Below are 26,469 nucleotides of genomic sequence, written 5' to 3'. Positions count from 1 at the left end.
ATCTTAAACCAGCTACTTCCATCTTAAACTAGTTCAGATCAGCCAACCAGCTTAGCCAAGCTGACCATGCTCCAGCCTGGTCAAGCTGGTTTAAGCTGGTGGGTCGGCTGGTCTTTTCTCTAGGGGTACTAGGATTAATAAATGCTTTAGTATTGGTCATTGTTACTTCATGTAAACTAATGTATTAACTAATGTTAACAAATAAGAAACATAGCTTTTACAGTACAGTAGCTCTTGTATTCATTATTCAAATATGTCAGCTAAAACTTTCATGCTTTAGTTGGGTGACTTTATTATTCCTGTATAAAAAAGAAATACGAGTAATAATGTTACTTATCTTTACTCGCCAGCTCTTGACTCTGAGTGACATTTCATGGGTAGACATTGAGGTTAAGTATGTGAGTTTACTGTAATGCTGTGCGTTTTATAGTGGAAAGTGAAGCGGTTTTACAATTGACCTGTCTTCTCATGGTGAATAATCTGAAGTGAAGGCTCTTTAAATGACTCTGTTTGAAGGGCATGACAAACATTATTAAATGAGAGATGGCTTAGTTGAAAATGAAATAACCGTGCATTCTTACAGTGATTTTCACTTTTTTTCAACGTTAATGTTGATGGTAATTGGACATATTGTAAAGCTGTTTCTGTTTTTCAGCCGTATGTAATGACTGACAAAAGCCATATGGTCACATTTGATTCGAAATTTTAATGAAATTAATTTGTTTATGTTTTAAGAGTTGTGCAAATCATCTATTGATAGACTTTAGTAATGGTTAGAGGTCTTCAGTGGTCCTCAGCATCATATACTGATGTTTTGAGATCTTAACCAGAATGCCAAACCAGCAAAGCCTTCTTTGGGCAACCAGACGATAATGAAATACTGCTATGCTGAAGACAATGGAGAAAATGCTAAAAATTCCTAATTCTCAGATTTTTGGGATGACATAGACCCGTCTCAAATGGCACACTTCATATGGACTTTCGGTCTCGTGGTCTTAAATTGCGCATGCTCGCTCAGTCTACGAGTCTGTAGGGTGTGCAATCTGTCATTTTTACGCTCCGAAGTGTGCTCATCGGCGCCCCCTTTGAACCCTTGATGTGGTCTTCGGTGAAGCCCGCACTGCAGCAGGCTTCGCGCACTTTACCAACCCAGAAGTCCTTGTGAAAGAGCAATCAGACCAATCACACAACGAAAGGGAGGAGTTTACACTGATTGGGACATTCTCTTCCTATTTTCGGCGTGACGCTCCAGTCTGTTCCAAAATACAACTTCGGTGCACCCTCTTGGATTCGCGTCAATGGTCCCTATGGGTCTGCACTACATGATGTCATCAAAGTATGGACTCTAAGGAGGTCCACAAGTCCGGAGTGTGCCATTTGTGACAGGGCCATATTTTTGTGGGCCAAACCCAGCATTGTAGCACTACCATTATCATTGTGGTGAACACAGTAAATATGTGTTTTTAATGAGGTTTTGGTTAAACTCCTTAAATAAGATCTTAGGTTAACATAACACAAATATATTTTCAGGTTTTATTTTACCACATAAAACACACAAATAATCGTGAATCTTGAATTTTTATACCCATACGGGAAAAAAAAAAAAAAAAAAAATATATATATATATATATATATATATATATATATATATATATATATATATATATATATATATATATATATATATATATATATATATATAGTTTCGTTGCAAAACGAGATAACCACCGTTTTTAAAACTAAACATATTTAATTAAGCTTTCCTTTCTACAAAATGTATTTTGCATATATTTAAAACATATTCTTGGCCGAAGAAATGCATTTTTTTTGCCGTATGGGAAACATTAACGTTTCTTTAAAATGGCGGTTGCTAACAAGTTGCTACATGGGACTATAGACTTTGTCGAGATTTCGAAACATCATCAGTATTAAAGAGCTCAAAAACAACGCAACATTGACACAATTCCCAACAAACATTCATCCACAGTGTATTTCCTTATCAGGGAACAAGTTTATAAATGTGTTTAATAAAGTTTGAAAGATTTTTCGGAAGCTTGGTTGTGACGTTGATGTCGAGAGACTGTGGTAGTTCACTTGGAGCCTGAGGTTAGCTTTACAGTTGACGCATTTAGACCTTAACATTGATAAAAGTTGTGTTCACAGTTGTGTAAAGAGGATCTTGTTGGACAAAGCATGTAAGTGCCATAAGCTTTTGGTAAACACAGAGCTTATTTTTTGCAATAATGCTTTTTACGAGAGAATCGGGGTTGGCCTTCAAAAATACTTCACCCCTGGAGCACTCAAGGATAACAAATTTTGCATAAAAAATGCTCTAAAGGTAAATTTTCTGAGCTTAACTATTCACATATTTTTTTCTGTTTTTTTTGGACAAACACACCTCATAACCCGAGAAAGTCTCCTAAACTTTGAAACAGCCGAATCTGAGAAGTAAACCAGCACTGAACAACTAAATTATACTCTGAATGTGTTTAATTTTCACATATTTTTTCAAACTTATTGCTGACAGAAAAATTACCTCTTTTCATTGTTTTCCAATGAAATAATGAATAATCTGCTAGGGTCCCTGTGACTCTCAGTCGCTTGTCTTTATGTATTTCCCATTATTTCATTCTTGGAAAAACCACCAAGAAAAACATTTGTTCTCCAAAATAATGTAGATCTCTTATGAAACTCTATGAGACAAGTGAGATTACTGGGGTCTGAAAAATCAAGTCATTACACTTCCACAAGGTGATGTTTTTCCAAGCGACACAGATTATTCAACAATAATAAATGTAGGTCAAGATGTGATTTTCATCCATTGGGAAGTAATTGGAAGCACTGCTGTTGCACACTTTTGATTGGGTGTTGTGACTTGGATGTGGAGGCTGAAGGTCACATTCACCCTAGAGAGCTTATTATAATTCTTCAGTTTCAGATTGACGAGTTTTTTATATTTCTACCGCAACCTTTATTACCGCTGTCCTTTTACTGTATGATCAATAGTAGCCCCGCCCCTAAACTCTTGCCACAGTGTTGGTTTTTTACAGTCTTCACAAAATGTTTAAACATGGAGCAGAATTATGTATGGTTTTACCCTTTTGCAAAAGTCTCAATTTGATGTCATTACTATTTAGGAGAGATATTTGTATTATTTGTGTGTTGTTTTAAGGATGCTGAAGTGCAGGTTCCTCAAATAGCCCGATGTGCTAGAAATGCCTTGAGAAAAATACGATAAACACATGCATGAGACTGCAATAGTGATGTCCGGAGACGAGGTTAGACGCAGACACACAGCTGACCAATTACACCAAATGTCAGGGTTAAAGAAAACCCGGCACTGGGGCGAGAACCTTCATTTGTTCTTGAGAAAATGTCAAACTCTGATGGTGAGCACTGAGGAGCGAGCACCTAAGTGTGCCCTAATATCCAGGGTTCCCAAGGGTCCTTGAAATCCTTGAAAGTTTGTGAATCTGGAAAAAAATTCAAGGCCTTGGGAGGTTTTTGAAAATATACATACTGTGGTCATTGAAAGTGCTTGAATCTATTTTATGCAAGAAGTTTTCTGGGAAAAAAAAATCCATATTCCCTGTGTAGTGTAGGATGATATTATAAAACTTCTAGACTTTTTAAGCACACGTGCTAAACGGTTCGCTTTAAATGCTTATATCTTCTGTATGCGAATGTTGATTCATACCAAAATGCTTTTTTGTATAGTTGTGTTTGACACATGAAAACGTCTCGGGTTACGTATGTAACTGTTGTTCCCTTAGAAGGGAACGAGACGCTGTGTCTCCCTTACCATACTTACTGCATCCCTGTAACGCCGTCTTTGACAATATTTCAGATAGTGATATACTTTCTGGCTCCCGCGTCACCCTGTCTTTGTTGTTAAGCCTCATCATTGGTTCAATTTGATATACACATTCAGACGCACTTACCCCTGGAGGCGTCCCCAAAGTGTCACCGCAGTGACGCAGCGTGAGTTCCCTCGAAAGGGAACTATAACAATGTATCTTAAAAAGTAACACGATGTAACCTTGCTCTCACTTGAAATGTGTCCCCACATTTACTCCTTGAATTTGAGGGTATTGTACCTGGAAAGTCCTTGAAAGGTCCTTGAATTTGAAGTTAACTAAGGTGTGGGAACCCTAATCAGGTTATTTTAGTTCTGTAAATCCATTTTTAAATCCATTTGTTTTGTCCTGTACATTTGTTTCCAGTTTCTGTTTAGTCTTCATTTGTTTAAAAAAAGGTTATTTCTAAGTTGTATTTAGTTATATAAGTTACATCAACTTTTTTTAGATTCACCAGCAACAATCAGGCACTAAGAAAATCAAAGAGCAAGAAAGCGAGAGAGCCAGAAGGCAGCGTATGATGAGGCCGACTGCCTGCTGAGATTCAGACACACTTATATGACACACATGCAGGTGTGCAGGCGACCTGTGAACAGATGATGGATTGGCTGTTGTGTCTGCAGTCGGCGGTTTTACGGGGTGTTTTATGGACTTCAGGGGCGGCCGGGACTCTGCCTCAGTCAATGTTGTGTTTTAGGGCAGGGATGCAGGTACTATAGCTCCCTTCTGGGTTATATGTGTGAACTTATAATAAAACATGCTTTACATGGCACTATAATTCAATGAGAGAGATAGAAAAAGAGAGAGAGAGGGCACCAGGTGCTGATTAATCATCAGTAATTTGTTTACGGCGAGTGGATTCTGTCTGGTTTAGAGTGTGTATGGTTTATGTGTTGTGTGTATGTGGCAGTAAACATGTGTTTTGAGGGAATCTAGGACATGAACCGAGAAATGTCTCGGTTTGTGGAGCAAATGACTTTTAGAAGCCAAATGGGCTGCTTTCCCCGCTGGAAATCCAGCTATAACCGGCTTATGCTGGTATATGGTTTTATATGGTTTCCAGCTGGCCCAAACGGTTCATTAGCTGGTCCAAGCTCATTTTGGTAGTTAGCTGGATTAGTGACTTTTCATTAAAGATGTAATCCATTTTTTTTTGTTAAAAATAAACAAAAATCTGCTATTGAACAAGTACATAAACAATACAACACAATCTCATAGCAATACATATTTTGTGTAGTTTACTGACATTTGGGGCAATTTCGCATTAATTATTGAGGACGTATCCCCTGCGACATGTATGCGATATGGCCCAGCTTGTCAGTGAACTACGGCTTTGTGTAGTAAATGCCGCTCCATTTGAATAGCAGGTGATGGCGATTTACTAATAATCAAGGAACTGGCTTTACTGATGAGATGCGCATGATATTGCATGCAAATTATCGCACAGCCCTAGTTTTATTATTGTATTTTTTTTATAAAATCATACGTTTTGTACGATTCACTTTGTACTAATTTATACGAATTAGCCAATTTGTTCTCTGTACTATGATTCGCAATAAAAAAAGCTAATAATCAGGATTTATATAATAAAGTGTCAGGTATGTCTTAAGCCGAAGGTATACTAGGGCCGTCCGCATGATGTAATTTTCGTCATCAGTCCGCGTATAACGGCGCATGAAAATAGACAGGACACTATAAACAATAACACAAGCCGAAAGCTGTGGAGCATGTTCGTTACCATAATGTTTGATTCCTGTTCTTTGTTTTCTTGTTGTTTGTTCTAAACTGTGTTTGCAATGGTGGATCGGCTATTTTTCGTAGCCGCGGTGAAGCCCAAGTGAGTATACTTAAAAAAGCTGCGTGGACACGGAAAAATGTAAACTCGGCCCTTCAGGCAGAAATGTTACATTTTGACGCATTTAATGGTGCGTTGTGTAACTTTGAGAAGAAACTCTTGACAGAAATGCAATATAATATACATAACTAAATAATCAGTGGTGTATAAAGACCTTACAAAATGAACTTGATAGTTTTTATTAGCTTAGAATGAGCCGTTTTAATTTACATACTTGTGGGTCATCTTACATGGAAGTCATGGTCATGTTTCTACAGTAGCTTTAAACAGACAAACTGCTTTATAGAGCGTATTTCGTCCGAGGGGCTACCTTTTGATCTCGCTGATGAAGTTAATACGGAAGTGCCTTAAACTGCATTTCATCAACGGACCACTAGAGGCTGACTCCTAAAGGTAGTAAATCCCAAAGACCCCCATGTTAAAATGCCCAACTTTACAGCAAAAAATAATGTGTTTACAGCCTGGAACAAAACGTGTTTTTGGTCTATATAGGTAATTCTTCCCTTCATGACAACTGTGAAGGGGGTACATTTTTTGTGTAACTCGTCTGTTTAAATTCTAATAACCCTCAAAGGCGCTCTAAGCGAATCTGTGTGACGTTACTTTTTGTTGATGTTTGAACTGTTTTCAAACAAACAGAGCTTAGCTAACTCCTCCCCGCCCCCCTCCCTTCCGTGCTTTCATGAACGCGCCTAACCTCCACCCCCAAATCCTTCTTGTCGTTTTTTGGCTGGAACACTTTGTTATCGTTTCTGGTGGTAGGTTTGGCCAATTAGTTTTTATTGCAGTTTGTGAAGGCTGTCTACAGAGATCGCTTTTTTTACAGTTTGATCAGCGGACAGGCAGCAAGCAGATGTTTGCTGTATGTAACAAACAATGTTTTATGGTCTAAAACGCCTGAATTTGCTTTGAGCACCTTTAAAGTTCTGCATAATTAAGGGCGTGGACACTTTAGTGACGGGTGAACTGCCACTGCTGTCACTAGAGTCGAGCTAGGGGGGCGTGGTTTCAGCAACCAGCCACTTCAGCTTCACCCACGTCCCGCCTTTTTACCCATTTTTGGTTATCCGCGAATGACGCGTTGCTAAGATGCCGCTGGCAAGCCCCGCTAACTATTGGCTTCAAAAAAGCTCTTTACAAACCTGTGGGTGACGTCACAGACACTACGTCCATATTTTTTACAGTCTATGGTTCTTCCCTACGTTTTCTCAGATGACATGTTTGTCCTGTGGCGGCTACCATATGCGTTTTGAAATTGAGGGGTGAGCTGTTGGTTGCAATTCATAATCTCACCACTTGTTAATTTTTTTGTTAATTATGACATGATTTCTGTTTTCTTATTTAGTAAAACAGGGATGGTATGATGTGGGTTAGGTATAATTGAGATGTCAGAAACGTTTTTCTGTCCTGAGAGAGCCGACAATGACATTTGTTTGTGATGTGTTTGGTTGTGTGTATTTGGGTCCCACGGAGCCACTTGAGTCCTGTCAGAATAAACCAGAACCTTCTTCACAAACTCCAGCACCGCAGGCTATTTATGCTAAATATCTTATGTGTTCATTTCAGGGCACAAGGACAGATTTTACTGCAGTTTTTGTTCTAGGGGTCTGATTTCAAGTTCTTGTTCTTTGAAGGTCACATTAAGTCCTTTTTCTTTTACCGTTTACTTCATTAATTGTTGTCTGTTATGCACACTTAAAGATACTGGATATAACAAAATTGTGCACTCCTATTACTATGAATAAGGGACAGTACAATGCTCAATATGATCGCTCGAGCGAGGGATGTCCTGCTTTCCAGTTAAAAGAACCAATCATCAATCAATAAAGACTGATGGTTCTCTGGGGGAGGAGCTCTGTCCAGAGTTGTGTGCAAGCGGCAACCTTATGATTTTGTGATGCCAACATGGAAGTGACTTAAACTGCAAATCATCGACTGACCACTAGAGGCTCCAAAAGGGAGTCAATCCCCATAGACTCCCATGTTAAAATGCTCAACTTTACAGCAGAAATAAATGTGTTTACAGCCTGGTGCAAAAAGTGTTTTTGGCCACTGCTGTTACTACCGTTGAACTAGATGGGCATAGTTTAGCAACCAGCCAGTTCAGCTTCACCCATGTCCCACCTCTTTACCCATTTTCGGTTATAATAATAATAATACATTTAATTTATATGGCGCTTTTCATGGATAATTGATTTTGGGTCTGGGGTCTGATTTTGGCGATGTTGCAGAGGTGAAAGAAGAAGGAGGAGGAATTTCTCTATTAGGAGGAATTCCATTTTATCGCTGTTGAGTTTGAGGAAGTTCTGTTGCATCCAGGTTTTAATAGCCGACAGACAGAAGTTGATGTGGGAGAGGGGATGATTGTGTGGGGTTGTGGTGCTGAGGTAGATCTGCGTGTCATCAGCATAGCAGTGGAACTCCAGGTTGCAGTGACTGAGTAGCTGACTAAGGGGAAGGATGTAGATGGTAAAGAGGAGGGGGCTGAGGACAGAGCCTTGGGGAACCCCTTGAATGACTGAGGCGGTGGCAGAGGTGTGGTTATCTGCAAGTGATGTGCGCTGATGTGATGCCAAGATAGCGATGGCAGGCCACGCCAACTATTGGCTACAAAAAAGCTCTTCAATAACCTATGGGTGACGCCACGGACACTTTGTCCATATTTTTTACAGTTTATTGTTGTGTGAGGCGCTTGAAAACATAGCTTAAATGACCTAGAAAAATAATGGTACTGTTGATGTCATGTTTAATTTTTGGTCAGAAATATGTTTAACACAATTTTAAGATATCTGAGACTTTAGTCTTGCATAACTGAAAAAAACTTTCCACAGGCATTGCAAAGATGGCCACCTAGTAGTGTGACTTCCCTAAAATCTTAACATAAGCCTGTGGTCTGCAACGTTTTAAAAATGTCTAAAGTTGGACATTGTTAATGAACATTTTAACCTATTAACTAGTTAAACTGTGAAGAAGTGTTTGAGAAGAGTGCAAGATGCCCCTCTAGTTTGTAGAGCATTTTTAATGCGTTCCATTCTTAATATACTTATATATAGCTTATAATGCACTTCCAATGCTTTGGATAAAAGCATCTGCAAAACGCATAAATGTAAACAGTCCCGTAAATGAAGACACACCCATGAATGTGTGTTTTCTGTAACAGCATTATAAACTCTTTATCTTCCTGTTGAACTTCTGTAAGTCTCTTACTGTTTCCCTCTCTGTCGTCTTTCTCTCGTCCCCGCGGGGCAGGAGAGTCGGCCGGAGAGTTTATCTGTTACTTTATATCTCTGTGGCTTTATCAAGAAACAACAGAGCGAGACGGAGAGCGAGTGAGAGAGAAACTACTGTACAGCGGTAGATGACGGTAAATTATTAAATGAACAGAATATAGAGACGAGAGCAGAGGGATGAACTGATAAACACAGAGGATTAGTGAACGGTGAAGAAATAACAGAGAGAGAGAGCGTGAGTGGGCGAGTCAGGCTGTAACAGATGACCATGAGTTAAACATGAGAAGTTATGAAGATAACAGAAGGAGAAAAACATCTGACCTTTAAACGATCAGTAATCATGGCACTAATGGATAAACTGATTATTAAAGCATCCTTTACACTGACAGCCATCCACAATGACCAATTCACATTGAGCGTTAGAGAATGAGTGACTGACTGTCTCTCTGTCTGTCTGTGTTTATTTTTCTGTCTCTGTAACTCTATGTGTCTGTCTATCTTTCTTGCTGTATGTCTGTCTGTCTGTATATTTATGTATCTGTATGTCAGTGGCGGCCGGTGACTTCTTTTTCGAGGGCGCTCTGTCTGTCTATATTTCTGTCTGTCTATCTTTTTGTATGTGTCTGTCTGTCTGTCTGTTTATCTATCTTTATCTAGCTGTATGTGTCTGTCTGTCTGTCTGTCTGTTTATCTATCTTTATCTAGCTGTATGTGTCTGTCTGTCTGTCTGTCTGTCTGTATGTGTAACTGTATGTGTCTGTCTGTCTATCTTTCTTGCTGTATGTCTGTCTGTCTGTATATTTATGTATCTGTATGTCAGTGGCGGCCGGTGACTTCTTTTTCGAGGGCACTCTGTCTGTCTATATTTCTGTCTGTCTATCTTTTTGTATGTATGTGTCTGTCTGTCTGTTTATCTATCTTTATTTAGCTGTATGTGTCTGTCTGTCTGTCTATATTTCTTGCTGTCTGTCTGTCTGTTTATCTATCTTTATCTAGCTGTATGTGTCTATCTGTCTGTTTGTCTGTCTGTTTATCTATCTTTATCTGTATGTGTGTGTCTGGCTGTTTGTATGTGTAACTGTATGTGTCTGTCTGTCTGTCTGTCTGTCTGTCTGTTTATCTATCTTTACCTAGCTGTATGTGTCTGTCTGTCTGTCTGTCTATATTTCTTGCTGTCTGTCTGCCTGTCTATATTTCTTGCTGTCTGTCTGTATGTGTCTGTCTGTTTATCTCACTTTATCTAGCTGTGTGTGTGTGTGTGTTTGTGTGTGTGTGTGTGTGTGTGTGTGTGTGTCTGTCTGTTTGTATATATGTAACTGTATGTGTCTGTCTGTATTTCTTTCTGTCTGCCTGCCTGCCTGTCTGTTTATCTTTATACTGTAGATGTATGTGTGCGTGTGTCTGTCTGTCTGTATGTGTTTGTATGTCTGTCTATATTTCTGTCTGTCGATCTGTCTGTCTGTCTGTCTGTTTATCTATCTTTATCTAGATGTATGTGTCTGTCTGTCTATATTTCTTTATGCCTGTCTATTTATCTTTATCAAGATGTTTGTGTGTCTCTGTCTATCTGTATATGTCTGTCTATATTTCTGTCTGTCTATTTATCTTTATCTAGCTGTATGTGTATGTCTGTCTGTATGTGTCTGTCTGTCTATATTTCTTTCTGTCTGTTTATCTGTCTTTATCTAGCTGTATGTGTCTTGTTGTCTGTCTGTATGTGTCTGTCTGTCTGTCTGTCTATATTTCTTTCTGTCTGTCTATTTATCCTTATTAAGATGTTTGTGTGTCTCTGTCTGTCTGTATGTGTCTGTCTATATTTCTTTCTGTCTGTTTATCTATCTTTATCTAGATGTCTGTCTGTCTGTCTGTCTGTCTGTCTGTCTGTCTGTCTGTCTGTCTATCTGTCTATCTATCTATCTATCTATCTATCTATCTATCTATCTATCTATCTATCTATCTATCTATCTATCTATCTATCTATCTATCTATCTATCTATCTATCTATCTATCTATCTATCTATCTATCTATCTATCTATCTATCTTTATCTAGCTGTATGTGTCTGTCTGTCTGTAGGTGTTTCTCTGTCCGTCAGTGTAACTGTATTTGTATACCTGTCTGTCTGTCTCTCTGTCTTTCTATCTGTATGTGTTTGTCTGTCTGTAACTGTATGTGTCTGTCTGTCGGTCTGTTTTTCTTGCTGTTTGTCTGTCTGTCTTTTTGTCTGTATTTATCTGTCTGTACATGTGCATCTCTATGTCTATCTGTGTAACTGTATGCGTTTATGTGTCTTTCTGCTTGTTTCTCTGTCTATGTCTGTCTCTCTGTCTTTCTGTGTGTGTGTGTATTTGTCTTTCTGTCTAATGTCGTTTTTTTGTATTTCTCTGTCTGTCTGTACCTCTCTGTCTATCTGTTTGTCTATCTCTCTCTCTCTCTCTCTGTATATATTTCGGTATGTCTGTATATTTATCTGTCGTTCTGTGTGTCTCTAGCCACTTCACACAGAGATTTGGAAAATGCACTGATAATGTGTCCAGGATTGTTTGATTTGGGTTCATTCACACTGATTTTTTGTGCGTCCGTTCACACACATCCATAAGGGCCTGTAAAGACACGTGAGATCAGGATATGACGTGTAATGTACGTGTTGAAATTGATAGTTATCACAATAGCATCAGGAAATCTGTTCAGAAGTGACATCATCTAGCATGGTAATGGATGCGATTGTTTGGGTTTAATAGTCTGATCATCTTATCTCTATGAGATTTGGTTCCCATCTGACGTTTTACTGAGAAGTCCAGAGAGACGGAGACAGCGAGATTGTATTATTAGATGACAAAAGTGAAAGAATGAATGACACTGACCCAAACCCACATGTGAACCATCATCACTGATCTCAAACCGCACACTTGGGACGTCAGGTTCATGTGACTTACAGAGGAAAAGATTAAATTATGGTATCCATGACAACAAGCCTGTAGAACCGAGCAGTAGCATCTTGGTCCAGAACAGCCACAGGAGAAATTCAGTTCGAAGGGGCCGAAACTAATAAGGTATTATGACTGTTAAAGTGTTCAATCATCTTAGATGTAATTAATATTTCATTCAGCCTGCAGCAGGGGTCTAATAATTTGATTTTGGTGCCTTAATTTAAGATAATGCTCGGTAATAAAGATCACAATATTAAACTGGTCAGAGATGTGGTTATGTAACGCTGCCATCTTTGTCAAACACACAAAAATTGTGTTGAAGTCCTGGAGCGAAACTTCGGGTTGCTCGCGGACCCCGCAGCAGAATTTCAGCGTTCCGGCTCAGTGCGTCGCCATGGCGATTTGTTCATCAGATGCCGCTGTCACACATGGTAAAGACCCTAGTATGCAAATTTAATAGAAATTACATCACGTTGTGTCATCATCATCATATTAGAGAATAAGTTGAGCCTTTTTTGGCTGCTGTTGTGTACGCGTGGTTGTGTGGATAACCAATAATTATTTTACTTTTCTTCTTTATACTTTTTTTATTGATTTATTTTTGGCCGCCTTGTTGACAGTCAAGTGCAGGACATAAGTGAAGAGTAATGCATGTTGCATTTGAATTCCCATCTGCATAAAAGCTACAGAGTTTAATGAGTCAGATGAGTATTTTAAAAAGCTTTGAATGTTTAAGGAGAACGACACGAGTAGGTTACATAAAAGCCCTGGATATTTGAGCGCAGGATGTGTTTGGTTACTGGAGATCCATTCAGGAGAGCTTTCAGACTTCAGATGGAGAGTTCACCTTCTTGTACGCATTTATTTCTCCTTTTCTCTCAAAGCGCAATCTGGTCCATTATCAAATCCTGAAGTGAATGAGCACAGCCAATTGTAATATCATATGACACACAGATGACAGAGAAAGCCAGAAATGGAGTTAGAACTGACAAAACGATTTTAAAGTGGTCTCAAAATATTTTTTAACATAATTTATATATTTTTCCATGTGGTCCACTTGTACAAATAACCAAATGTTTTGAAAATAACAGAGGAGTTCAGATGCAAAACCCTCTAAGTGCATCTGACATGTTTTCTTGTAAATAAGCAGTTTTTTTTATTAGGCTCTTACGTTTAGTTTCAGTAATTTCACTTTAATGTCAATTGTTTATTTTTTTAACATACAAAATCACTTCCTAATCAGAAATTAGCCTACCCTTTACAGTGTTAGTAATTATTGTGCTGCTATTTAAATAAAGGAAGAACGAAAAATAAATGAACAGAGTTTAACAATAGTGCTGGGCAAAGATTAATCGCATACAAAATAAAAGTGATTTTTAGCATTATACACAATATATTATGTATATATAAATACACACACATTCATGTATATATTAAAGAAACATTTACATGTGTGTATATATATTTATTTGAATTTTATATATTTTATATTATATATACATTTAAAAAAAAAAATCTGAAATGTATATATGTATGTGTGAGTGTTTAAATATACATAATAATTACACACTGCACACACACACATATTTTATGCAAAAATGAACTTTTATTTTGTATGCGATTAATCGCGATTAATCTTTGCCCAGCACTAGAACTATAATAAATAAAGAACGCGGTAGCATACTTTCAATATCAAGTTTAATGCAAATCATTGGATCTGCCTTTTTGTGAGCTCAAAAGCAGATATATCCAACACAAAAGTAATCTTCATGACTCCTGGTGACATATTGATGTCTTGTGAAGCAGGTTAATCTGTTTTTGCAAGATTTTTAATGTTATTGACAACATTATTAACGTTAATGCAGTCAAGCCTAGCCAAACGTGCGCAATCTTCTTCTTGTGGGGTTTGGTGGCAGTTGCAAGCCAGGTACTCAGCGCCACACCGCCACCTATAGAGCGGGAGCGTAAAGTGCACTTCTTGCTTGGCAGACTCTGCATTAACGCTAATAATGTTGAAAAGAAAACAAATGAATATTCGAATCTCAAAATTTAAAAATGGAATGCCATCTCACAGAACGAATATTCGAATAATCGAATATTCTGACCCAGCCCTAATAGAGATGCAACTAGAAATATTGCAAATATTGAAAACAAGAATGTAAAAACTAAGAAAGTAAAGCACTGCGGGGCGCTGCGATCCATGTCACCACCATATTCGGGTTGTATTCAGATCCAAGTACTCACAAGCGACTCACAAGTTTGAATGTGACCCACTGTCGCTTTGGACACCATTGTTCATCTAATTCACCTTTTGTACACTTAGTGCACAAAGTTGATGACGCGTTTAGCTGATTCTGATAACAAAGCGGTATTCCCGTATTCGGTCAATGTCATTATCTCATTTTTGATGGAGGTGGCGTAGAGCTGCCTTTGCATATAAGCTCCTAAATTGTTAACACCATTCATTCATTGCACTGTTTTTGGCACATAGGCCAAAAGTATAAAATGGTGAATTTGACAAATTTTTGAATGCATCAGTTTGTATATATTTATATCATGTTGTAAACATGGATACTGTGATGCAAGAACAATTTCAGTCCCCGTCTGATAAATAAGGTGCTATATCATATATCATGTTTTATTATGTTTATTTACATACATGCATGGAGGTATATGTTTTGAGAATTAAACAGGTTTTGATATTGCTGTCCCACCGAGATGGTTTAACCTCTTAAAGTGTAAAATTAGACAGAGTCGTGATAGGAAAAAGGACTAAACATCGATTTTTAATGCAGTAAACTCTGGAGCTCAAACTATACTGCCAGTAAATGATAAAGAGTCAGTCAGTGTGTGTGACTTTAATGCACTTGAGATGTAGTCATCTTTTCATACCACTGATAAGACTACTACAATCACAATATCTCTATGACATGAAGAAGAAAGACAGCCACAAGAAAACGTTTTGCTTGGATGTTCTTTAGTAGCTCAAATTAGTTTACTAAATATATTTGTCTCATTTCAAATTTAAATTTTAAAAATAAGAATAGACACAATGTTGTTGACATAAAGAAAAATATAGACTGTAACAGGAATGTGGATAGCACAGCTTAGATGCTTTAATCTGATGAGAAATGATTGAGTTCATATTTTTGACTTTTAGTGTTATTGTGCATTCACACCAGCCGCGGTAGAGGCGGCAAAAATGTGCTATTCGCACGTAGTTGGACGATTAAACATTTGAGTTTACTAGCTTTTTTCGCGCGTGAAAGCCGCGAGTGAAATTCTAGTCTATCGAGACATTCACGCAGAAATTCGTGTCATGGGAGGGGCTTCTGCGACTCCGCTGAGACTCCACCACTTCGCTTGCTAATCACGTCACTACTACAGCAGGGTCCTGATTGGTTAACGCGGCACGGAAATCTACCGAAGTTCCGATTTTTCAACTCACGCGTTTCCCGCAGCAACGCTTAATTCGCGCGGAATGCGCCATTCGCGCCACAGGATGCCTAATCACGTCTTTGCATTGACTTAACATGTAAATCACTCGTGCTTGCCGCCTCTACTGCGTCTGTTGTGAACCCTGCATTAGACTTTACTTTGCTGAGATATCTGAATCTCTGTATGCTTTGTTTAATATCATCACAGTGTCTATGTCACATTTCACACCAAAAGCAAAGATAAAAAATTAAAGTTTGCTTTAGGAAAGTTGTGGTGGCAATGAAAATGACCCAGGAATATTATTGACATTCTTTGTAAAATTCACACCATTGCTGTCTGGAAGACACATAAAATAATAACAAGATCTCGGTTGCAGCACAAATAATTGATTTGATTGTGCTTTGCTGTGACAGTTTTTGGATAAGCTGTGAGTCTTCAGGTAATGTAATGACCTCAAAACCTATAAAACGACTTATTATTGTGTTTTATATGTGGACACTGAACAGCAGGTTTATCTGTAATATTAAAGCGCGACTTAATACATTAAAGATTTGAATCACAAAAGCACGTAGAGGACCTCTAAGAGGAGCATTATCTTCAGACAGAAAACAATAACCAAACTCCTCCTTATCTCTTCCTCTCTCTATGTCCGTCTGATTCGGGTAACTGCACACTATTTAGGTGGACAAATATATGGCTTGAGTGCTGTGTTTGTGTCCTTCACCAGGGACGCTTTCTCTTGTTAAGATTTCATCACCTGTATTTCTCTCCAGGCTGGAGTCTCAGACGCACCTTCATCTCCTCTCTCTCCCCTGGGTCAGCAACGATTATACTGACACAAACTCAGATAAGACTCCCATAAAACTGTGTGTGAGACACAAACAAAATACGCACTCAGTGCATCCTGATGATGAAGGTGAAGGTTATTTTTTCGATAAAGACCCAAAGCTAGTGTCTTTGAAAGGTGTAATGCAAAGTTTTTATCTTTCTTAAAAAGAAACTCTGCATTCAGCAGCACGATTACAGCCAATCAGAGATTTTGGATTATGGTTTTTGGACCAATAAGATTTAGGTGTGGGCACTCAGTTATGGAGTATGTGTGAATGTATTATAAGTATGTTGTTTATATGCCTGCTACGGTCACAATCAGCTGTTTCAGCAGGGATCTGTTTGTTTCTCATTGCATCCAGCTGTGTTGCTTAATGTCGAGTTTGCACAAAAGCCTTCGTGAGAGTCCAGTCCAGTGTCTGCTGGTTAAGATATGTGTGTGAAGTCAACACCGTTCCTTTTTTGTAACATTTGTGTAACATTTCTGAAGTTAAAATACTTCCGAACACGGAAGCATTGAATCAGTCAGGTGTGTTAGGGGCGGACACGCCGAACACATATTTTGACATGACGAGCCACAGGCTACATGCATGTTTTGCATTTGTGCCCCACCGAAGTTACCGGCCACTGCTGAATGAAGGTGTTGTCTGTGTCTATACTGACATACTAAAGTATTGCATAATTCACAGTATAGATTTATCCTTTGCAAGTATAACCAAACCAGTATACACACACTGATTGCAAGAGTGTAACATCTTGTCTAAATTGACAGGATGGATCAATGTTCTTTATTTACTCCTCCCCATCTCGCTCTCTCTACACATTCATCCATCCATCCATCCAACCATCCCACACCTTCATCAGCTGCTTTACATGAGTATAGGATCATACAATACACTGTGCATGAAGCATGTGTTAGCTGTGTAAACTATGATGTGTTATATAAACTTTATCTTGCAAAATAAACCTTATGTGAAAAGTTTGTACTCTTTGCATGATTTTCCTGCCTTTTCAACAATCTCCACAGCTTTAGACTTCACAGTCTAAGGCTTTGACCTTATTTATGGAAAGTGTCAAGTGTGTGCCGTGAATGCTTTTAGCTACACAGACTTGATTTCATGCACTGTTGCGTTTAGAAACACGATTATACTTTACGTAAGCATGTCAGCGCATGCGCTTTGATATTATTTACTGTTGCATTTAAAGGAAAACACCACCGTTTTTCAATATTTTACTCTGTTCTTACCTCAACTTAGACGAATTAATACATACCTACCTTTTTTTTCAATGCGTGCACTTTTAATCTTTGCACAGTGCCTCGTGAATGTGTTAGCATTTAGCCTAGCCCCATTCATTCCTGAGGATCCAAACAGGGATGAATTTAGAAGCCACCAAACACTTCCATGTTTTCCCTGTTTAAAGACTATTACATGAGTAGTTACACGAGTAAGTATGGTGGCACAAAATAAAACTTTTGTTTGGAGCCATAGGAATGAATGGGGCTAGGCTAAATGCTAACACATTCACGAAGCGCTGTACAAAGATTAAAAGTGCAAGCATTGAACAAAGATAGGTATGTATTAATTCTAGGGCTGTCAATAGATTAAAAAAATTAATCTAGATTAATCGCATGATTTCATGAGTTAACTGCGATTAATCGCAAATTAATCGCACATTTTTATCCATTCTAAATTTACCCTAATTTAACACTTTTCAGGTTTTTAATATTCTAATCATATATACATATATAGATGCTTTATGCAAATGTATGTTAACAACAGCCTGTTTACATTTTAACAGAATCACCAGCCATTGTTTTGTATATGAATTTTCCTTTCAGAAGATTTTTCTTTCTCCATTTTTGTTTGCTGCTGCATCATTTGTGACCTGTGCTGGCAAGTTGAGTCGGAATTAGCAAATTTTTAAAAAATAGTTGTTCATATTTTGACATTCTCTATTAAAACATAGAACAATGCATGATTTGTTGAAATATAACAAAATATGACAGAACTACACGTGTTTGAAGTTGAAAGAGTCAAATTACCACAAACATTTCCACATCCATACATTATATTACCACATCAATACCTTAAAATCACTGGTAAAACTAATAGATTTAGCACACACAAAGCAAAAACATCATCAATGTATGTTCAACTTTTTTTCCTTTTGTTTGATTGACATTGAGACAGACTGCTTAAAATCTAAGTGATCTAATATAATGTTACACATCAGATAGTTTTACCCAACAGTTAACCAAACATTTACTTAAAACATAACAGATTATAGAGCCTACCTGCGTGAATTCTTATCAAAACAGATATTTGTAAAACTGTAATTTTGTGTAGATGTCTATATATCCGGGTCGCGCACTCGCGCGTCTGTGTGCACGTGCTTCAGATATCAGTCAGTCAGCGTGAGGGGATCGCTTTTGAGTCTTCTCGCTCTTAATAACTCTTTAACATTAATCAGGTACCGAACTTTATCTCTCTTAATGTCTCTTTTAACATCAAGCAAGTCCTGCAGTCTATTTTCTAAGTCATGCATAAAAGCGAAACCAAAATGAATTGAGACGCATCTTTGTATTAGATTAAGCATTAGCCGGAGGACGGTAACGTTACACCTCTCAGACGTATAAATAAAGATCGTATCAGATGTCCAACGAGCATTTAAAGCATTGGATTTGGTAGACGATTTGCTTAATGTTCTTATTTCTATGAAAACCTTTTACTCATTTAGAGAGAGTCACATTTGTCTGCGTCTCTGTTCATTCAACTATGGGCTGGACCAAGGGTCAAACAGAAATTGCGCGTTGCGTTAATCTCCGTTAATAAAATTAGTGGCGTTAAAATGAATTTGCGTTAACGCGTTATTAACGCGTTAATTTTGACCGCCCTAATTAATTCATCTAAGTTGAGGTAAGAACATAGTAAAATATTGAAAACGGTGGTGTTTTCCTTTAAGATGATTTTAATGCATGGCCACAGGGGGCACTGTACAGCCAGGTTCTGATTTTACTGACTAGAAATGGTAGCAATCTTAGTTAAACTGTTGACATGTTTATAGTTAAAGTCGCCATGAAACGGAAGTAGCGATTGTCTTATTTTCCCCGGCTTATGAAATGAATAAAGGTAGGGCTGGACTTGAATTCATCCATCGAGAACTGATTGGATAGTTTAAAGTTGGGTTGTTTCCCGGACCTCGCCCATGTGTCATACCATATGACCGGAAGTAAAGAGCGATTGTTTCAAAGAGGGGGGGGGGGGGTTTGCTTTTTTGAGTAAATATTATGCATATGATTTTTTTATAAAATAATGAAGCTCACAGATAAGTCATTTGTAAAAAATACCACAATATTCCAAAACAACTTATAATTTTTCATTTCAGATTTTTTTGCGAGTATTTGCACATGCTGGTAACTTTTACGAAAGAAGCATTAAATCTAAAGTTTAGTATTTTCAGCAGAACTTTCACTTTCTCTCTCTTTTCCTTTTTACTACCTTGTTCTGTATTTCTCTCCCTCTCCTTCTTTCATTTCTTAAACATCTTTTTATCTTTTTTCTGCCTTTTCTCATTTGTTCTCCGGTCACATTTATTCCCCCATCGTGAGAAATATTGATTCGTCTTGAGAACTTCATAAACTCTGAGAGTAAATGTCAGATTGCTCCCCTTCAGACGGATATTAACCCCGTGTGTGTGTGTGTTTGTGTGTGTGTTACAGGCTCGATCTCATTGACGGTGCTGCTGGTGTCGTTGGCTGTGACGGTGTGTGGCGTTTGGCTAGTGGCTCTCTGCGGCGTCTGCGGATGGTGTCAACGTAAACTGGTGAGTTTCACACAAACACTAAAACGAAACAACCAAACAGCAACACGCAAACAACCACTCAGAGCACCTTTGCAACCCCATTGCAACCTGCATACAACCGAACAAAGCACTGTAGCCTCATAGCAACATGCAAACCATTATGAGCATCTTAGCAACCCCAGAGCCACAACTTGATGTAGGTTTTGCATTCAACATTTGAAGTAACATGTCTCAGTTAAAAAATAATGACCTGTTATTTTAACATCACAATCCCTGAGCACATGCATAAATGGCAGCTGTGATTGGAAAGACCTTGAGTGACCTTGAAAGGTTTCAATGTAAAAAAAGCCACTCTCTAATTTTACTATACAAACACATGGTACCCGCAGTGTAATGTTTACATTCCTGCTCTGTATTGATATTGAATATTGATATTCAATCAGCTTTCCTCCAACAGAGAAACTGTGAGGGATCTTTAAACTTAAACCTCTCACACAACGCACTGATCCCAGAAAATTGTCATAAAATTGCCAGAGTGTCTTCTGTGTGATGCAAACGCGCCCCGGAATTGTTCCTGGGATCGTTTCCGGGATGGGGACCTAGTAACATTCCTGGGTTTTGTGCCAGACACACCCTGTATAAACAAAAGCCAGGAACAATGGCTTAAAGGGGTGTGTCGTAGTCAGGATGTGTTTCATCACAATGACATAGTTATCGTTTAACTCTTTGAACATGGACAGATCAACATTTATGATGAGAAATTGTCTGCAAACTGGAATGAAGCAGAGACCATGGGAAATCACTATAGTAATATATACATACTTGTTTATGTGTGTATTAATAAATAAAGATGTTTTGACCCTATGCAGTGCAGGGATGACGTATTTTTGTAGGCCAACCCGGAAGTTAGCGGGGCATTGGTTCCCTCGCCAAAAAGCCCATTCATTTTTTCGAAGATTTGGATTATCACAAAAAATACATTTTGTGTTTAAGAAAAATTTATTTAGTTTGCACCTTTTGTCTGACAAGATAATCTTTACAGATGAACTTTTATGAATTTTGAAGTCTAAATGCATTCACTAAAAATATAAAGCTAATTTTTCAGGCTTCGACAAAGTACTCTCGGACTCTCGACTAGGGATGGGATGGTATGAAAATTTCATATCATGATTAAAGTGACCAAAGTTATCACGGTTATCAATATTATCATGGTTTTGTTAAAATGAGATGGAAATGTTCAAAAAGGACTGATACACACACTGAAAACATTTGAACAAGTTTTATTTTTGAAAATCACAATTTAATATTTCATGTCCCTGAAAAAAATAAAATAAATCTGTCTAATAAGTTTACCGTGAATTAATACAATACATTATCCCTTAAATGCCTTCTTGTGCAAAAAAAACTATGTTTCATGTGTACGCCTGCGTCAATCTGATTCTGGCTGGACAGGATTTACCGCAAGTTTTCAAAATCACGCTAATCAAACATGGTTGTAATGATAATTACATTTTAAACGATAATACTAACCGTCAGGACATTTTATTGTGGTTAATCGTGAAACCGGTAATTGTCCCATCCCTACTCTCGACATCAACTTTTTCACCCAAAAGCTTTCGACAGCTTTTAAACTTTATTAAACACATTTATTAACATGTTCCCTGATAAGGAAATACTCTGTGGATGAATCTTTGTTGGGAATTGTGCCCATGTTGCATCGTTTTCAAGATCTTAATGCGTGATGACGTTTACAGTCCCCAAAAAGCCCTTTTAACTCTTTCCCCGCCAGCGTTTCGTAAAAAAGTTGCAGCATTTTTTATGACTTTCAAAAAGTTTAATGCCTTTCCGAAAATATTCTTTTTTAAATATGTAAACATACAATATATCAAATGAAAGAACATTAAGAACAAAACTTATTCTCTTTTTATCACCTCTCAAATATGGGCAGGGTTCTTCAAAAATAAAAAAATTTGAGCAAAAACATAGCTAATTGCGTGTTTGTATTGTGACAGAGATCAGATTCGGAGCGATTCTCAAAACATACATGGAGTTTGAATTTTTTGCCCTAATGCTACGTTCAGACCAGCCGCGGTAGAGGCGTCAAGCGCGAGTGATTTCAATGTTAAGTTAATGTAAAGACGCGTTGACGCGTGTCTGGAGGTCTCGCAGCGCGAATGAGCCGTTTAGCGAGTTGAAAAATGTGAACTTTGGCGGAGAAGCGCGCCACATTAACCAATCAGAAGCTTGCTCTAGTAGTGACGAGATTACAGAAAGCAAGCGCAGAAGAGTCGCAGAAGCCCCTCCCATGACACAAATTTCCACGTGAATTTCTCGATAACTAGAATTTCACGCGCGTCTTTCACGTGTGAATGAAGCACGTTAACTCAAAATGTTTAAGCAGCAAACTAGACGCGGTAGACGCGAATTTGACACCTCAAACGCGGCTGGTGTGAACCCATGGTAAGGGGTTGCTTCCGGGTTTTATAATTTGGGTAAGAGTGCTACCTGGTGGATAATAGCGGAAAATACGGATTGCCGGAAAAATTCCTCATTGGCAGGGAAGCGTTTTCTCTTTATTGATGAGTCAACTTGTCAGTGGCGAGGAAAGAGTTAAAGACACATTAAAGCTATAAAAAGTCACAAGTGCGGGTATTACTGGTGTGTTTTATGTCGTAAAATAAAACATGAAAATTTCTTGGGCTTATTGTAACCCAAGATTTTATTTAGGGTGTGTAACCCAAAAAAATTGACTTCGGGACAAAGTGCTAAAATGCAAACTTGCTTTCGGGTTTTGCTTATAAAAATATGTCATCCCTGCATCTGTTGTGGGCAAAGGCAGTCAGTTCTGAGGTCAATAAAGCAATAAAATCGGATTGAGCCCAATTTAAAGTCACTCATCGACAGAAGCTTGTGGATAATAGAAGTGAATGAGAATTATGAGTTAAGTTTTATATTTATTACATTTCACTGAATTAAAACTTAACCATCCTTCTCACATAAGGAGTTATATTTTTCGATCTACTAAACCTCTGGAGGTCAAAAACGGGGAGAAAGTTTAAGAGATTGGTTGACCTTCTCTCCTGACATCATACTAGGAACTTGCTGCTTGTTGTTTCATGTAGGGCCACTAGGGGCAAGACTGTGAGCCGACCCTGTTTATCAGTACACCCGACCTTTGACCTTCATAAGGTGAAGAAAGGGTATTGATGGGAATATGAAATAATAAGAGGGATAGTATGTGTAGGTCTGCTGGGTGGATGAGATTTCTGCTCGTGTTGAGGAATTGGGTTGCATCTTCTCCCCAGACAGGCCTTTCAGACGGACTAAGATCATTGAGACAGTATGAGATATAGATATATCATCCTCCGCTCATCCAAGGACAAACAGGACGACAGGGATACCAAATATTCTGATGTTTCATGTATATTTTATCTTGCTTTTTTGATATTTACAGTATCACAACTTTGTATTCCTTTTTCCGCCTGCAAGCCATTTCGAAAGGAACACTTTATTGCTCAGATATTGCTTGCTAATAGCCCGAGTACAGGGTAATGTCGTGTTTCTTTTTTTAATGTAGGTCTCAGATGTCTTCCTTAATGAGACCTCACAAATCCATTTGCTTTGGAGAAACTATTGAGTTGTTAAAGAGATACTCCTATCCTTTCATCTGTCCTTGTTGTCGTTGACAGTACATAATCATATCTGCATGTGTTAAATCATTGACACGCACAATGTAAGCTGTAAAGTTTTTTTATTAAGTACGTGATATGAATGGATTTAAAATCGAAATGTTTTGTGGTTTATAAAGAGCCCTTCATTAAAACAGGAAGCATCGGTAAAGGAAAGAAAACTGTTCATCAGGCATTTCGTTTCAGCTCTGAATCAATTGCTCATTTAAATTCAGCATAATTTTTTTTAAATCAGCTCTATTCAGTTAATACACGTTCCTCGTCTTATTGTGCACGATTCATCGGTGCGTGTTACTCCAAAGAAAACATTTTTATGATCTTTCATGAAATAGTTTGCTCTGCCTCTCGGATGACTTGCAGATGTTATTTTTTTGTAGCTTTGTACCACCTGTCATGAGCTTTTCACACTCAGACGATTTCTAATCAATTAAATCGCTTCTCAATGCACATCTCGTTTCATTCGAAAATATGTGCAAACGTTTCGAATGCCGCTAGTAATGCTCTGAGTCAGTTCCCCTGCGTAATGACTGGACGTCGTGAGGTCAAGCGGATTGGTATTAAATACTTAATAAAGATTCTGTGCGTGTGCACTGCTATGATAATTACACCCTGTCCTGAGGTGTCCGTACGGCACTTTTTTGTAATTCATATAACCGAGCAGTTTCTCCAGGCTGTTTTTTTAGCAATGAATGGTGAGAGGGATTATTAAGAAGGACTTAATAATCTTCCTACTAGCTGGGCTCTGTCATTTTGCATGCTATCTGTGATGCCTGTGAGAGTAGAGCATACTATCAAATAATAGTAGCCTGATATTAAATCAGTGAAAGTCTTGACAGAAGGTTGACAAAGGAAAGATCAATACAAGCAAAGACATCAGAACACGATGTTCCAAAAACCACATTTCTTATATTTCTTTTCGCACTTGTTTTTTTTTTTTGCAAGGTCTTAACATTTCAACCACGGAAATGCAATTATTTTTATAAGAGAAATGTGTTAACTACGATGAAAAGACACAGCAGAAGTGCCGGAGCTCATGTGACAGCTGGTACGCTGAGCCGGTCTCAGTTACACTCGATTGACTTTAGTTTGGATCTCTGTGCGCAGGTGCTGCTGTTCACTGAAAATCTGTGCAGCTCGGCATATTACTAAAGTCTGTGTGTTTCAAGAATAGACTCTGATGTGATTTTCTTTGTTTATCATGAGCTAATGTACATGCAAATTTCGAGAGAACTTTAAAAGCAAACCGAAAATGCAAGAGTATGACGGAGAGAAGATTAACTCTTTCCTCGCCAGCGTTTTTCAAAAAGTTGCCAGACAGCATCAGCATTTTTATGATTTTCACAAAAGTTTAATGTCACCTTCTTTAAATGTATAAACATACAATATATCAAATGAAAGAACAGATCTTCTGCTTTTAAATAACAACAAATAACCTTCATTTGTTCTCTTTTTATCACTTCTCAAATATGGGTAGGTGTCTTCAAAAAGACAAAATTTCGAGCAAAAAGTTGAGATAATTGCATTTTTGTAAAGGACTTTTATTAGAGATCAGATTCAGAATAATGATCAAAGCATAATGTTGTTGAATTAGTTGATGTGTGAATTGGTTAAGAGCGCCACCTAGTGGATAATAATTGAATTAAAGATTACTGTAAAAACTTGTCATTGGTAGGGAAGCGTTTTCTCTTAAAGGGGACATTTCACAAGGTTTTTTAAGATGTGAAATAAATCTTTGGTGTCCCCAGCGTACATATTTGAAGTTTTAGCTCAAAATATCATATAGATCATTTATTATAGCATGTTAAAATTGCCACTTTGAGGTGTGAGCAAAAATGTGGCATTTTGAGTGTGTCCTGTTAAATGCAAATGAGCTGATCTCTGCACTATATTGCAGTGCCGTGGTTGGATAGTGAGCTTACTGTCCTCTTTTTATAATGCTAATAGCACCAGTACCCCCCACCCCACATTACAGAACATTATTACCTGGCCCTTATGCAGAAAACAGATATTTGTGCAAACAAAGTCCAGACACCAGGGCCAGCTAAGTATATTTTATAAATAATAAGATACAGATAGTTTCAAATATTGCTACATAAATACTTTCAAATTCTTAAATAAATAATTCATTTTCTAAAAACATATTTAATAACATTAAAACTTTTATTACAACTCAAAATAGTATCAGAGACATTAAAAATCAATATCATATTTTGTTGCTACCAAAAAATGATTAAAAAGGTAGATTTTTAACAGTTTAGAAGTACAGCTAAATCATGTAATGTGCAAGGTGCGCAGGTCAATTTTGCTACTTAATGTTGTAACATTACAACATTGACATCATAAGCTTAAAATCTTATAATCAAAACATTCATATTTTATCTTAAATTAATCAAAACATTCAGCTGATCTAGACACATAACTTATCACGAAAAAATATATATTAGTCATTGTACATTACAAAGTCTACCAATCTAAATCATTGTAGGGTTAAAACAATCAGACTTTTTAGTTGTGTAAATATGGTTTTAAAGAGAAAAACATGTACAGGTATATTTTATTAGACCTTAAACTGATGTTTTAATATTACAACCGAGGGCTTTACAGGGTTAAGGGGCGGTATTATCCCCTTCTGACATCACAAGGGGAGCCAAATTTCAATGGCCTATTTTTTCATATGCTTGTAGAGAATGGTTTATCAAAACAAAGTTACTGGGTTTTTCACATTTTCTAGATTGAAGCACTGGGTACCCAATTATAGCACTTAAACATGGAAAAAGTCAGATTTTCATGATATGTCCCCTTTAATTGACGAGATAACTCGTCAATAGCAGTGAAAGAG

General features: G+C 37.7%; 1 protein-coding gene across 2 annotated transcripts in view; it reads left to right on the top strand.

Moving 5' to 3' along the window:
• LOC141362494 (synaptotagmin-7-like) overlaps positions 1–26,469 on the top strand; it is a 128,119-nt gene that overhangs the window by 37,305 nt on the left and 64,345 nt on the right. For both annotated transcript variants that reach the window (XM_073864653.1, XM_073864654.1), the window contains exon 2: positions 19,859–19,962. In XM_073864653.1, coding sequence (XP_073720754.1) covers positions 19,859–19,962 — 104 coding nt within the window. The remainder of the gene's footprint in view (positions 1–19,858; positions 19,963–26,469) is intronic.

This window comes from Misgurnus anguillicaudatus, unplaced genomic scaffold, assembly GCF_027580225.2.
Source record: "Misgurnus anguillicaudatus unplaced genomic scaffold, ASM2758022v2 HiC_scaffold_27, whole genome shotgun sequence".
Taxonomy (NCBI): domain Eukaryota; kingdom Metazoa; phylum Chordata; class Actinopteri; order Cypriniformes; family Cobitidae; genus Misgurnus; species Misgurnus anguillicaudatus.
This window is presented reverse-complemented; position numbering and strand designations above follow the sequence as displayed.